The sequence below is a fragment of the Equus przewalskii genome, chromosome 23, assembly GCF_037783145.1.
Source record: "Equus przewalskii isolate Varuska chromosome 23, EquPr2, whole genome shotgun sequence".
NCBI lineage: Eukaryota > Metazoa > Chordata > Mammalia > Perissodactyla > Equidae > Equus > Equus przewalskii.
The window spans coordinates 21,929,093-21,943,392 of NC_091853.1; the positions used below are offsets into that span (position 1 = coordinate 21,929,093).

Here is a 14,300-nt window from a genome sequence, read left to right on the forward strand (position 1 = left end):
TCACAAGTCACCACACCTAATATAGTCCATTATGCTAAGTCTGTTTTCCTATTAGTTCCAGTTCATATGCAACAATTAAATTAAACCTGACTTTCCCAATGACAAAAGCACACCTAAAATGACACTGCTAGCTTACCTATCAATAATATCATCTGGAAACAAACTCCTCAACCCATAAAGCAAATTCTCTGGCCAGAAAATAATCTAAATTATTCAATCTTGGGGAAAATCTACTGGCCAAACAGGTTAACATCACCGGTAACTGTACGTTATTCTTTCTTTTGCCTAAATAAGAAATTAAGTACACACTGGTGGTTATGATTATAGTCCAACATATTTATCCTTTAAACAAAAAAGTAAATTCTAGTGCCTGCGAATTAATATTAATAATTTTATTATATAGTAATAATTTTATTATATATTAATTTATTAATAATTAATATTAATAATTTTGTGAACATCTATAATCTTAGGACAGAAACACAAAAAAACGCATCTATTATACTATGTTTCAACCCAAAAACCAACTGATATTATCTTTAAATACATTAACTACTTGTTGAGAAATTTTAATGGAAAATTCCCGAATATTTAACGCCACCCTAAAATAATCTTATTTAGTAGCTGAAACAAATACATAAAAATCTGGGAGCTTTACTCCTAGTGTGATCAATGATTCCTCCCACCTCCCCATTAAGCTAGACTAATATGCTTAAGCAATGAATATATCAACTTCTAAATAGAATAAATACGTCAAAAGCACGTCTTCATTGTACTTCTATTGATCTATGCATTTCCATTCCACTAAACTTGGACAAGCAGAGATAAAACATTTTTCAGAGTGGAGTACAAGCAAAAATAAAGGCTTATGCATTAAAAGGTTCAATTACATTGAATCCTATCATCAGAACAAATATGGTGAAAGAACACACTCACTTCTTTGTTCCTAACATATTTCAAAATAAGAAAAAATACTTAGTATCGATAGCATAACCAAAGAGAAGCAGATGAATTTTAATGCAATAACTACTGGCCCTAATATATATAACAAAGCCACCTAATTAAAAACAACTTTTTTTTAAGTAGCAAGATTCAACAGTCATCCTAATGGCAGACAACACCCTAGTGGCTCTTCTCTACTTGTTAATCCTTTAATATCATCAAAGCTTCACTTGAAAAGCAGCCACAATGAGAAATCATAAACAGGTGCTTCTCTTATCACTGCTTTAAATTTCCATTCACGAGGTCAATGTTAATTTTTCTGTAAACAGAGTAGAAAAATTATAGATAATCTATGATAGAAAATGCAAAACAAATTTTTCCTAAGAAGATTTATTGGGCAATATTATATATTATGTATTATATTATTTGTGTATAAGTGTGTATATATCATATCTAAGTCACTCTCCTGCTCCCAATTACCCAACAATGAATGGTTTATTAAAAGTTGGGGGGGGGGGGTTTAAATTCAAACATTCTAACGAAGCTAATAAATCACTGGAAATAGTGTCTCTCTTTGATTTACAAGCTGCCTTTGGGATCTTCTCTATGTCTGGTTTTTTTTTTTTTTATGCAGAACAACTCCTAGCCAGCAGAGTTTACCATTTTTTTAAAATGCAAATATCAATGATCAAAAACTAGTTATTAGAACTAAAAATTATCCTTGACCAGTAAAAAATTAAAATAGTTTGATGCTGATTCTTAACTGTAATAAAAATCCATTCACAGAGTAAAAGAGAGGCCAAGGATCTCAGGCATGAATTCCCTTTAGGGAACAGCACCAAGAACACACCTCTAGTGAAACAAGTTGGATTTACTACTTCTTACAACTAGGGAGAACCCTGGGAACTCTGGGGTGTTTCACTAAGAGGTTATCAGAAAGGACTTATAAGGTCTGGGCTTGTGTTAGGTGCTTTCAGAAAAAGTTCACGGAAGTGGGGCTTTGCCCTGGTTTGGATGCTGTCAGGAGGCTGGGGTAACTGTAATGCTGTGAATTCTATCTAATTCTACGATTTTATGATTTAAATAAATCTTACTTTGAGGCAACAAGAACGAAGAGAGGCTAAGGTTGTGATTTATAAAGAAGCAGTAGTCATCCATGGCAGCCAGGATGAAGATATGCTTGATTATTTTTGTGACATAAACAGTGTTCATGTTTTTGTCTGTGATCATGATTATGAAGTAGTCTTGTTTTTGCCTTGGTCCAAGGACACAGAGTGGACTTGCCAAACACTCACGTTCTGTGAAACTGTTTACGTTCAGCAGAATAACGACACAGCCTAACTGTGAAGGCCAGGCCAACTCTAAGAAACACCAAGGTCAAACAGGTGGATAGTGCCAGGCCAGTTCTTTCTCAGCTGTCAGGAGCTGCTTTTTTCCTTCTCATGGGAAATCATAGTTTAATAAGAGATACGAAACAAAAACAATGATCTAATCACAAAAAAAAAATCAGACAGATGGAGATTGTGAAACCTACAAAACAACTGTCTTATACTCCTTAAAAATGTCAATGTCATGAAAAACAAAAAGAAATGCATAAGAAATATTCTAGATTAAAGAAACAAACCTACAGGTATAACCTTGGATCCAAAAAAAATGTAGAAAGGACATTTTTAGGACAACTGGGGAAATATGAATACAGATCGCATATTTGGTAATATTATTCTATCAATGTTAAATTTCTTGAGTGTGATATGGAATTGTGGCCGTAGGGGAATATGAGAAGTAGGGGTGAAATGTCACAATATCTACAACTTATTCTCAAATGGTTTAGGAAAAAAATGAGAGACACACACATAGAGAGTTATACAAAAATGTGGTAAATTGTTAACACTCAGGGAACGTGAGCAAAAGTGTTCACTATACTATTCTTTTGGTTTTTTTCCTGTAAATTTGAAAATTTTTCAAATTAAAAAAACTGGGGAAAACCAAAATGAGTTAGGTGCTATATTGGTGAGATGTAGAACCAGAAGGCGAAAACAACTAACTCAGCCTAAAGGAAACAGAGAACTTCTAGAAGAGGACACATCTACCAGTCTGAGAGGCTAACCAGAAATTTGGCAGTGGAGCAACGCAACACTGAAGAAGGAGACACCAGAGAATCTGGTACACGAGAGGAATGGCAACTGAGCAACAGATGACAGCTAACAATAGCTCATACGTGTCCAGCAGCTGAGCTAGACACGCCACAGATACAATCCTCAGAACACGAAGGTATTATCCCTATCTTACCAATAAGAAAATAGACTAAGACGTTAATTTGTACAAGATCACACCACTAGTAAATAGTGGATAGAAGATTTGGGCCCAAACCCATCAGATTCCAAAAGGCATGTTCTTTTCACTATACCACTATAACAGTAACTACATCTCTGGTGGTTCTGTAAGTTACAATAGGACTCTCTTTTGCTGCTGAGGTTTATGTACTAAAAAATGTGAGAGTAGCTAAAAAGATAGATGATCAACCAACAATTCCCCGCACACAACCACAGCTGCTACCTGCAGGGTTCATTGCAGTCATCAAGTATTACAAATGGACTGTACCATTTATTGAAAGAGATAAATTGCTTACTTATTAAGATTAATAAGAAACTTTCACTCTATAATATGAAAGGATGCACAGAAAAGTTGAAGATAATCCATTAGTAACAGACAATAATAGCTAAGAACTTCAACCAATTTAGAAGCCACTCCCTTTTTACCCAGTGACAAGCTTACTGTTTAAGAAGCTGGGCTGTGTATCTTCCAATATTAAAGTTAAAGGTATATGTGTGCAGTTAATTTCCACAGCACAGAAAGTATAAGGCAAAAAGCAAAACTACCCTTCCTCCCATGCCCATAGAGGTTACACACATTACACAGACGTGTTTAGGCATGTCATCACACAAATACATATGTCTATTTAAACACAGATGGGATCTTACTAAACATATAGCTGTGCAACATTTGTTTTCTGTATCTTAAAAATACATCTTAGACATCTTTCTATCCCAGTGTATATCAAATAGCTGAAGAATTCTGTTAATGAGCTGAATTATGGCACATCCATACAATCACCTATTGAGAAAATTCAGCTTATTTTCAGTTCTCTTCTACTGAAAACCTTGCAAGGAACACCTATGTGTATGTACATACATGTGTACACGTATTTGTGTGTGTATGTTATCAAAACATGGTCCACAGACCCCTGGGGATCCCCTGAGGGCCTTTCAAGGGATCAACGAGGTCAAATCATTTCTAATAATACTAAGCCAGTAGTTGCATTTTTCACCACATTGACATTTGCCCTGATAATCTAAAAGCAATGGCAGTAAAATTGCTGACCTCTTAGCATGAATCAAGACAACGGCACCAAACTATACTTACTAGTAACCAGCATATTCCTTACTGCCACTCTCTCATATCAAAATTTTTTTAAATGCCAGTTTCACTTAAGAATGTCCTTGGGAGGGCAAAAGGGGTGATTAGGCTCACATGTGAGGGGATGGACTATAATTAGTTTTCGGGTGGTGAACATGATGTAATCTACACAGAATTCAAAATATATTATGATGTACATTCGAAAGCTATATAATGTTATAATCCAATGTTATTGCAATTAAAAAATAAATAAATAAAATTTCAAAAGGAAAACGTCCTTGACGAAGCAGTAAAAATTATTAACTTTATTAAATCTCAACCCTTGAGACCATTTCTTTTTAAAAGTTTATGGGAGATAAACAAACTATAACTATTCAGACTTGGATATTTCGCAGATATTTTCTCAAAAGTTAAACAAAGTGAGGGAGCCAGCCCAGTGGCTTTGTGGCTAAGTTTGTGCAGTCCACTTCAGTGGCCCGGGGTTCACAGGTTCAGATCCCAGGTGCAGTACATACAGCTCATCAAGCCATGCTGTGGTGGCATCCCACACACAAAAGAGAGGAAGATTGGCACAGATGTTAGCTCAGGGTCCATCTCCCTCACCAAAAAAATAAAATAAAATAAACAAAGTGAGCCTGACACTTCAAGGAAAACTACCAACAGCATTGTTGTCAGTGATCAAATTGAAGCTGTCAAGTCACTGTGAGCTTGACAGCTTCCCAATACTTAAAAAATTTCCTTTAGAGATCTGTGATACTAACAATTTTTTGGTACTCTAATGAAATGGGTCAACATTTGCAAAATCTGCATAACTCGGGGAACCAATATTTTTCAAATGACCAATGCTTGATGTTATAAGCTCACGCATAGGTAAAAGATCCATTCAAATCTAAGACAAACTAATGGATCTTAATATAACAAAGTACCAAAGGTTCGTTGATAGGGTTTCAGATTCCATAATGCAACTAAACCTTCAAGAAATTACTACTTGTCAAGTTTTGGTGTATCAAAGATGAATATCTTCAATTATCTGAAAAGCTATTAAAATACTCCTCCCTTTTTCAACTAAATCACCTGTATCTCCCTGAATTTTCGTCATATATTTCAACCAAAACATTCTATCACCACAGACTAGATCCAGAAGCAGATATGAGAATCTAGCTATCTTCTTTTAATCCAGGCATTAGAGATTTGCAAAGGTAAACTAATGCTACTCTTCCTTTTTTTTTTTTTGCTTTGGAAAAGTCATTTGTCATAAAAATATTAACACGCAGTGTATTTTTTCTTATTTAATACAATAGTACATTTTAATTTTTAATATGGTAAATATTAATAGGTACAACCACATAACAGTTTTTCAAGGTGCTTGATAATTTTTTTAAGAGTGTAAAGGAGACTTTCAAGATCAAAACGTCTAATAATCACTGATAAATATCTCCTATGCAGAAATGAGAATAGATGTGCAGTAAAATTTACTAAAAACAGAATTGCTAAGAAAAGGTATATTTCAAATTGTCCTCCAAAAAACTGCGCAAGTTTATACTCCTCCTGTTGTGCATCTCTGTTCCCACACTAGGTATGATCAAACTTTTTAATTTCTGCTTTAAGATTGACCTTCAGTGATATCACTGCCTGTAACTACTCCACCTCTTAAATCTTAACTCATTCTTTGTTTTTGTTCAACTTATTTTTCAAGCATTTATCTATCAGGCATGGCCTACATGCTGAAGATATTCCATAAGAATGAAGCAGTCTCTCACTCACACAGCTTAATGTCAAGGAATCAGAGAATGGGGGAGGAAAAGAGTTAAGTACAATATAAGGGAGGTTTCTTACTTTTAGAATATAAAAAAACAGTTTTTGGTGTGGGTTTAGAAGCACAGTTCTTAAAACTTCTCAGACTGGTGAATTTTTAAAATTATTTGCATCTTGATAATTAAAGTAGAGTACCAAAAGACTGAAAAACTTGACAGTGAGGGGGCTGACCCGGTGGCGCAGCAGTTAAGTTCGCACGTTCCGTTTCTCCGCGGCCTGGGGTTCACCGGTTCAGATCCCGGCTGTTGACATGGCACCGCTTGGCACGCCATGCTGTGGTAGGCGTCCCACATATAAAGTAGAGGAAGATGGGCACGGATGTTAGCTCAGGGCCAGGCTTCCTTAGCAAAAGAGAGGAGGACTGGCAGTAGTTAGCTCAGGGCTAATCTTCCTCAAAAAACAAACAAAAAAACTTGACAGTGAGAATGTCACATCCTAAAGCACTTCCCTTTCTCGACTTCTGGACCATGATGCTCACTCCAACTACAAGACTAAGTTTGTCAGAAGACAGGCTATTTGAGTCATTGTATTCACAGTGCCTATTTTTAAAACATTTCTTGAGTTAAATGTGCCCATAAAATTTCCAGATAATTAAGCATTAGGTTGAAATTAATCAAAGATGATTCTATTAATAACAGACTGTCGCATGCAACCATGTTTGCCAGGCACAGAACAAGCAAAATCATGGTCAAAAGAGGCAGTAGTTCAATGGCAAAGAGCAACTACAACTTTAATCAGGTGCCAAGAAAAAAAGGAACCACACATGTTGCACAGTAACTATGAAGAGAAGGGAACAGAAATGCGAAGCATCATTGAATGTGTGGGCTCAAAGGCCAAAAGCAAAGAGTCAAAGGTTAACAGCCTACACAATAACAAGAGTTTGTGGATCCCCTAATGTTTAGTAGAGGAACAGAATGAATTGATGGTCCCATCAGAACTAATGGTTCTACTGCTAGTGACCTGTTGCCCACATCCCTCAACTGTTTTTTACCTAAGAAAATACAAATGCTTTCTTTAATTATGCACCAAAATATCTTTGCTATTACTTATATTTCAAGATATCATTATAGGGGCCGGCTCCATGGCCAAGTGGTTAAGTTCGTGCGCTCCGCTGCGGCAGTCCAGGGTTCAGATCCTGGGCGCGAACATGGCACCACTCGTCAGGCCACGTTGAGGCGGTGTCCCACATCCCACAACTAGAAGGAGCTGCAACTAAGATATACAACTATGTATGGGGCGGGATTGGGGAGATAAAGCAGGGAAAAAAAAAAGATTGGCAACAGTTGTTGGCCCAGGTGCCAATCTTTAAAAAAAAAAAGATATCATTATATGTCATAAATTGTTAATATTAAGTATTTGTAAAAATTGAAGAACTGTAGCAACAACCTTTTGATGACTTCATTCTGTCATAAATGCCACTGATGATGCTATACTACATAAGATGCTTTGCATCTTCTCCCCAGATCTCAAGGAGTTGTGAGACATGCAGAACATCCTGCAGAAGTCACTGTGAAGCTCAGTGAGCACCGTGGCTCTCAGTCAGCCTGGGGAAACCCCTAACCCTGTGGGCCACAAGTCAGTGGAGACAGGACAATTTCAGATCATCCAGGATCCCTCCTTAATCCAATAGAGCACAAGTAGGGTTCAGTTAAGAGACCAGAATCACACAGTAATTTGAAGAGGAAAAGTTGAATATAAAGAATTATTAACCATGACAGTTGGAATAATGACAAAGGTGAAAAGAGAACTCTAAAGAATGCCCCAGGGTGGGGAGAGTACCCAAGGAAGGAACGACTTAGGAGGGGGAACCCCTCCCCAAGGTCGGGACTCAGATCCTCTGGGAGAAGGTGTGGTTGCAGCCACTGAATGAGGGAGAAGTTAGTTGGGTTTCCCGGGCCAGAGCTGGTCCACAGCTGCCAGGAAAGCATGAAAGACCCCTCCAGAGTTCAGATGGGACAAGGCTGCTGGCAGGCGGGCAAAAAGAGAGAGTCACAGTGCTGGGAGCCCACTCACAAGCAAGGTAATGCAAGGCCCGGGGTACAGAGGATCTGCATTGGGAAGACCATGGGAAACAACTTTCTGGGGTAAAGTCAGGAGAAGGCTGGCAGACAAGCACGCAGAAGGAAAGAGGTATCAGGAGCCTGCTCGCCTGCAGGGCGACAAGTCTGGGGTCGACGGTGTCCCTGTAAAGAGGCGCACAGGAAGCAACCTTCCGAAGTACTAGCAGGCTAAAGCTGAGGGGCAGGTACACAGAGGGAGTCACAGTCAGAAGCTCACTCTCTAGTAGGACTAGGGTGCCTTGGTGTGCCCAGCTAGATGGCCACCAAACTGGCTGGGGCTGCAAGCTTGTTAAGAGACTGTGTTCTAAGTACACGTCTGAGGCAGACGCCTCTAGCAAAAGCACAGTAGAAGCAAAAAGAAAAACAAAATCCAAAGCAAACTGGAAGAAGGCAGAGAAGCCCCTATCCTTCTGCAAAGTCCCTCCAGTGCCCTCCATTGTGAAGCTTAACAACATATTCACTGTAAAGCAAAAATACTTAAAAGTCCAATCCATTCATGCAGAATAGGAAATGAAAGAAGAGACTGGAAGCTAAGAGGCAATAAATGGCTAACTGGCATGGCTTCTTAGAATTAGCAGTGTAAGAGCCCCAGGTATTCCAGACTGATCTTGAAAGGCAGCAATTTCCCCAATGTTGATGAGAAATATAGTCTGTATCAGAACACACTCTATAAAGTCATTACAAAAAAAATCAACATGGTGTAGAAATAGGTATTAACATAAGAATAGACAAATAAATGTCACAATAGAGAAAACCTTTAATAAATGGCACTGCATACAAAAAGGTAATATATAACAAAGATGGTAGTTAAATTTTATTGGGAAAAAAATATGGATTTATTTAATTAATTATCTTAGAACAGATGTCAATCCATCTAAAAAAAGTAAAATGGAGCATCATCTGACATCCCATTCAAATATAAATTCCACATCGATTATTAAAAGGATTGTTTTTTAAGATTTTATTTTTCCTTTTTCTCCCAAAGCCCCCCAGTACATAGCCGTGTATTTTCAGTTGTGGTTCACTCTAGTTGTGGCATGTGGGACACCACCTCAGCATGGCTTGATGAGCACTGCTACGTCCGCGCCCAGGACTCGAACCAGTGAAACCCTGGGCCACCGAAGCGGAGATCGCTAAACCTAACCACTTGCCAAGGGGCCAGCCCCAGAATTTTTTTTTTTTTGAGGAAGATTAGCCCTGAGCTAATATCTGCTGCCAATCCTTCCCCTTTTGCTGAGGAAGACTGGCCCTGAGCTAATATTTGTGCCCATCTTTCTCTAATTTATATGTGGTATGCCTGCCACAGCATGGCTTGAGAAGCAGTGTGTAGGTCTGCGCCTAGGATCTGAACCAGTGAGCCCCAGGCCGCCAAAGCAGAGAGTACAAACTTAACCACTATGCCACTGGGCTGGCCCTAAAAGGATTTTTTTTAAGCTATGAAAATCATCTTGCAAGCAAACAGGTGTTGGGAGACATTTCTAATGAAGACCAGAAATCCAAAATCTTGGGGGAGAAAGGGGCATAAATAGAACTGAACATATAAAAATTTGTTTGGCAAAAGCTATCATAAACATAAAATACGTATATCTATGTGTATATACAAATACATATACACACAGTAATACGTATGTATGCAGGTTTGTATATAAATGGAAGTATGTATAATGTGTGTGTTGTACATACACTTGTACATAAATGCGGTATGTTTCCTAACTCTAGTTGCTGAAAGAGCCTAGAAGGAAGTTGCAACGAGCACATCTACCCAGATAGTAATCTCTGTGGCAGCCAGGATCCAGCCAGAAAATGGAATCCACCCAGCAATTTGAACAGGGAAAATCTTACAAAGAATTATTAACTATTTACACAGGATTAACTACTAAGAGGGAATAAAAGAGAACTCTAAGGAGTACCCTAGGGTTGAGGGAGAGAACCAAAGGCAGTACTTGGAAGGGGTGCCTCCTCCCCAAGGCTGGGATTCAGATCTCACTGAAGACAGTGTGGCTGCAGCACACTGGATGAGAGAAGTTAGCTGGGTTGCTCAAACCTACCTCCTACAGGGTCTCTCTAACACCCTCTACAGAGTAAGTTTATACACGCAAATTGGAAAAGTATGTCCAACAAGGCAATGAAAGGTGGATGCAGAGCTAAAATGCAATACTTTGATAACTACCATAGTTTCTAATGCCACTGCCCACAAAAGCAACCAGAGCTCCCTAAAGAAATGGCTAAGTCCAAGGCTGGAGCAGAATAAACTCAAGATGAGCACTGAACATCTTGTTATGTCTAAAAATCAGAAGTGCTTAAAAAAAAAAAAATCTAGTATGATAGGAAGAAGTCACAGGACATAGAAGCCAGAGTAAAAGGGTTCCTACTGGTCAAAACTGGGACAATCTGAGCATCAAAATAATTAAGAACATTAATGAATGCTACACTACTAGGAAAAAAAGTAGTACACGAGTCCAAATAAATAATGGCTAGATGAATAAGTATACAGATACAGATACAGACACATAGAAACAGATACACAGAAGCCTAGATACAAAGATACACAGAGAAGTGAGAAGGAACGACAATGGCAAATGTAGGGGGAGGGGGTTGCTAGAATTGGACAACCATTATTTTGTAACCATCATGTAAACATTGGTTCATGCAAGAATCATCAACGGATGCTACGTCTAAGGGGCAATTTTCCAGAAGAGCAGGATATTTTCATGATCTTAAAAGTTGTTGCCCAAAGGGTGCAAGCAAGCAAGAAAGGAAGACAAATATACCGTGTGTGGTAGTCTGAAAAAGGGCCCCAAAGACAGCAGGTTCTAATCCCTGGAAGCTGTAAATGTGCCACTGGCCGGCCCCTGAATTATACATTTAAAAATGGTTGGGGCTGCCCCGTGGCCGAGTGATTAAGTTCACACACTCCCCTTCAGGGGCCCGGGGTTTCGCCGGTTCGGATCCTGGGCGCAGACATGGCACCGCTCGTCAGGCCATGTTGAGGCAGCGTCCCACATGCCACAACTAGAGGGACCCACAGCTAAAATATACAACTATTTACTGGGGGGATTTGGGGAGAAAAAGCAATTTAAAAAAAGATGAAGATTGGCAACAGTTGTTAGCTCAGGTGCCAATCTTTAAAAAAAATGGTTAAGATGGTAAATTTTACCTTCTGTATATTTTACCCCAATTGAAAAAAAATTTTTAATTACATAAACCCCTAGATTATAAAAGCTTTAATAGCAACCTTGTCAAACTATTGGCTAATTCTGATCTTTTTCAGTTAACTACCCAAAATTACTTGTTTTTAATCTGAACTACTATCAAGCCACAAGGCTACTAGATTCTGTATTTGTGTAATTGGTTTTCTAAATATAGTACTTTACATTTTCCCTATTAAACTTAATTTTGCTTGCTCAAAAGAAAGAAAATATAACCACTAGCCCTAGTTCTGGAGAATACAAAGGGAAAAGGGTGGAGTTATTAACACTGAGAGGCTTAGAGGAGGGGCCGTGGAACTGAAACTGAGACCTCTGAGGAGGGCACCTTGGTGCTGGTATCTCCTGCAGCCCAGGCGCAGGCAGCCCGCAAGAGGGAGGACATGACAAGACAAGTTCTGGGAATGCGGGAAAAACACAACCAGAAACCAAGTCCTGCAGCTGAAACAAACGAAGAGGCTTGCTGGGTTCATGTGGACAGGACCAGGCAGGCTGTGTCTTCTTCCAGCCTTCCAGGCTCCCTCCAATGCCCCCTTTTGCCAGAGACTAACAAAAAACTGCTGGCAAGAGAGTGGGATTGCAAAAAGGTATAAAAAGGTAAGTTTAAACCTAAAAAAAAACAGACTTATTAACCAGTAAAAATATTAATAATGATAAATAATATAAATAATACCAGTTACTGGACCCTCAGTACGTACCAGACATGCTAATGTTTTATACACATTGCCTGTTTAATCCGCACATTATTATGCCCACTTTTAAGATAGGAAAACAGAGGCTTAGAAAAGAGAAGTCACTTGACAAAAGTTACACAGGTAGTAAATAGCAAAGGTGGAACTCAATCCGGATCCAAATGACCCTAACCCCCATGCTCTTAACTAATTAAAATCAATCTAAAGGTCTGCCAGAAAACTGATTGCTAAGTAAATTGTGATAAATATATACATGTTGCCATTCCCAAACATGTCCCAGAAGACTATTTATTGACATAGCAAAGTATTCCCAACAAATTGATATGTTTTAAAAGGACAACCTACAAAACAATATACATAGTAAAACATTAATTTAAATCACTGTGCACATATACAAACCACACTGAAAAAAAGATTGGTAGGACATAATCCAAAATATTAACCACATAATTATGTTTATCCCTGAGTGGTTTTTGTTCTGTTCTTGTCATCATTATTTTTCTTTGTACTTCTCCACGTTTTCCACCTTTTGTCCCTATTTTTGATATATTTGTTATTCCATGTCAAATACGTAACTAAATCATATCAAATATTCTTTTTACTTGACTGGTCTCAGACACTCTGGGAATCTAACAGTTGTTAATCAATAACACACCCAGAGCACCGTCCCAAAATGGTCATATCTGGACTAGTGCCTCAAACCACAACCATTCATATTATGAGAAACATGTCAGGAAAATATACACAGGATAGACTTACTTTTTAAAGATCCAAAACTTTCAGAGCCCTAAGAATGATTCAATATCATCGTTTCTTATGTTCCTACATCATTTTTTTATTTGCTTGATTGGCTAGAGTTGGAGTTGTGTTATTCTTTCATGGAAGGGAGGAATAAATGTATTCTGAGTTAACAAAATTACACCAAGAACAAAAAAACAACTTCAAGTGCCTACTGTATGATATGAATTATTTTAATAAGTGGCTTCTGACTTCATGGGACAGTATTTCAAGGTTCAGCATATATACACAATCAGCTAATCATCATTTTATAAAATCACAATTTCAAAATAATCACTTACCAAACACGATTCCTTTAGCAAAGGGAGGAAACAATTCTGAGTGTCGAAATAAGTTTTTGTGAATTTGCCATAGTTCTTTGTGTAGTTTCTTAAAGTCACTGTATCTCTTCCATACGATTATCTATAGAGAGAAAAAAATCAAATGGGTATCTCATAGTGGAACTATTTAGGTTCAGACATCTGAACCACAAACAATCCTCATTAAAGTACTAACACCTGTTATGCAAAGGCAAGAAATATACGTTCTAACCAATACGGTTAACAGTATGGAATTAACCACTAATATCTGTTTTAAAAACACAAAGCAGCAATTCTTCCTCCAACTGCTCTGTTTTGATTTTTACATTTCACTTTAAACAAGTACCGTTTTCTTCATACTGGAAAAATATTCAACCTAGTACAAAGAACATCTATACTACATAAAATGTCACTTAACTTCTTCAAAAATCAATTACTATTGGTCTGGAAATGAGCTAGATATCAAAATATAGATTCTGTCTCAAAAACAGCACGTTTATAAACACAAAATAGTTAATTAGGCAATTTTTAAGCAAAGTACATACTCAGCATTTGCCTAAAAGGATAAATAAACTGAATAAAACTGAAGAAATGGCCATGTAGCAAGTAATTAACATGAACTTTTACATTTCATAAATCTTATTTCATAAATCTCAATTTAAAGTAGTAATAAGATTTCTGAAGACAAGGTAAATCCTGATCAGAATGCCATTAAAATTAGTATATTTCAAAAACAAAATAACAATCACCTAGATTATATAATACATTAAAGTTTACCTTCATTAGTTTGAATTATCGTTCTACCTTACTCAGACTCCAAAAAAAAAAAACACTTTGTAAAGGAAAAGAATTTGACACATGGCCTTGATATCACTGATTCAGCTGCTCAGTCTCCACAAAATAGGGTAAAACTGAGTTTTAAATTCTGTTACCTGGTATACTGGGGCCTCTGCTTCTGAAAATCCCAATTACCTCACTTCTAACAAACTCAATAGTGTAATGGCAACGAGCAAATCTTAGGCCAAGCAGGTAACCAAGTGTGATTTAAGAGACTCTTGTTAAAATATTCAC

The 14,300-nt window shown here is 37.7% G+C and overlaps 1 protein-coding gene across 16 annotated transcripts in view; it reads right to left on the bottom strand.

Moving 5' to 3' along the window:
* RPS6KC1 (ribosomal protein S6 kinase C1) overlaps positions 1-14,300 on the bottom strand; it is a 178,565-nt gene that overhangs the window by 144,197 nt on the left and 20,068 nt on the right. For all 16 annotated transcript variants that reach the window (XM_070591113.1, XM_070591112.1, XM_070591097.1 and 13 more), the window contains one exon: positions 13,212-13,332. In XM_070591113.1, the coding sequence (XP_070447214.1) occupies positions 13,212-13,332 (121 nt within the window). The remainder of the gene's footprint in view (positions 1-13,211; positions 13,333-14,300) is intronic.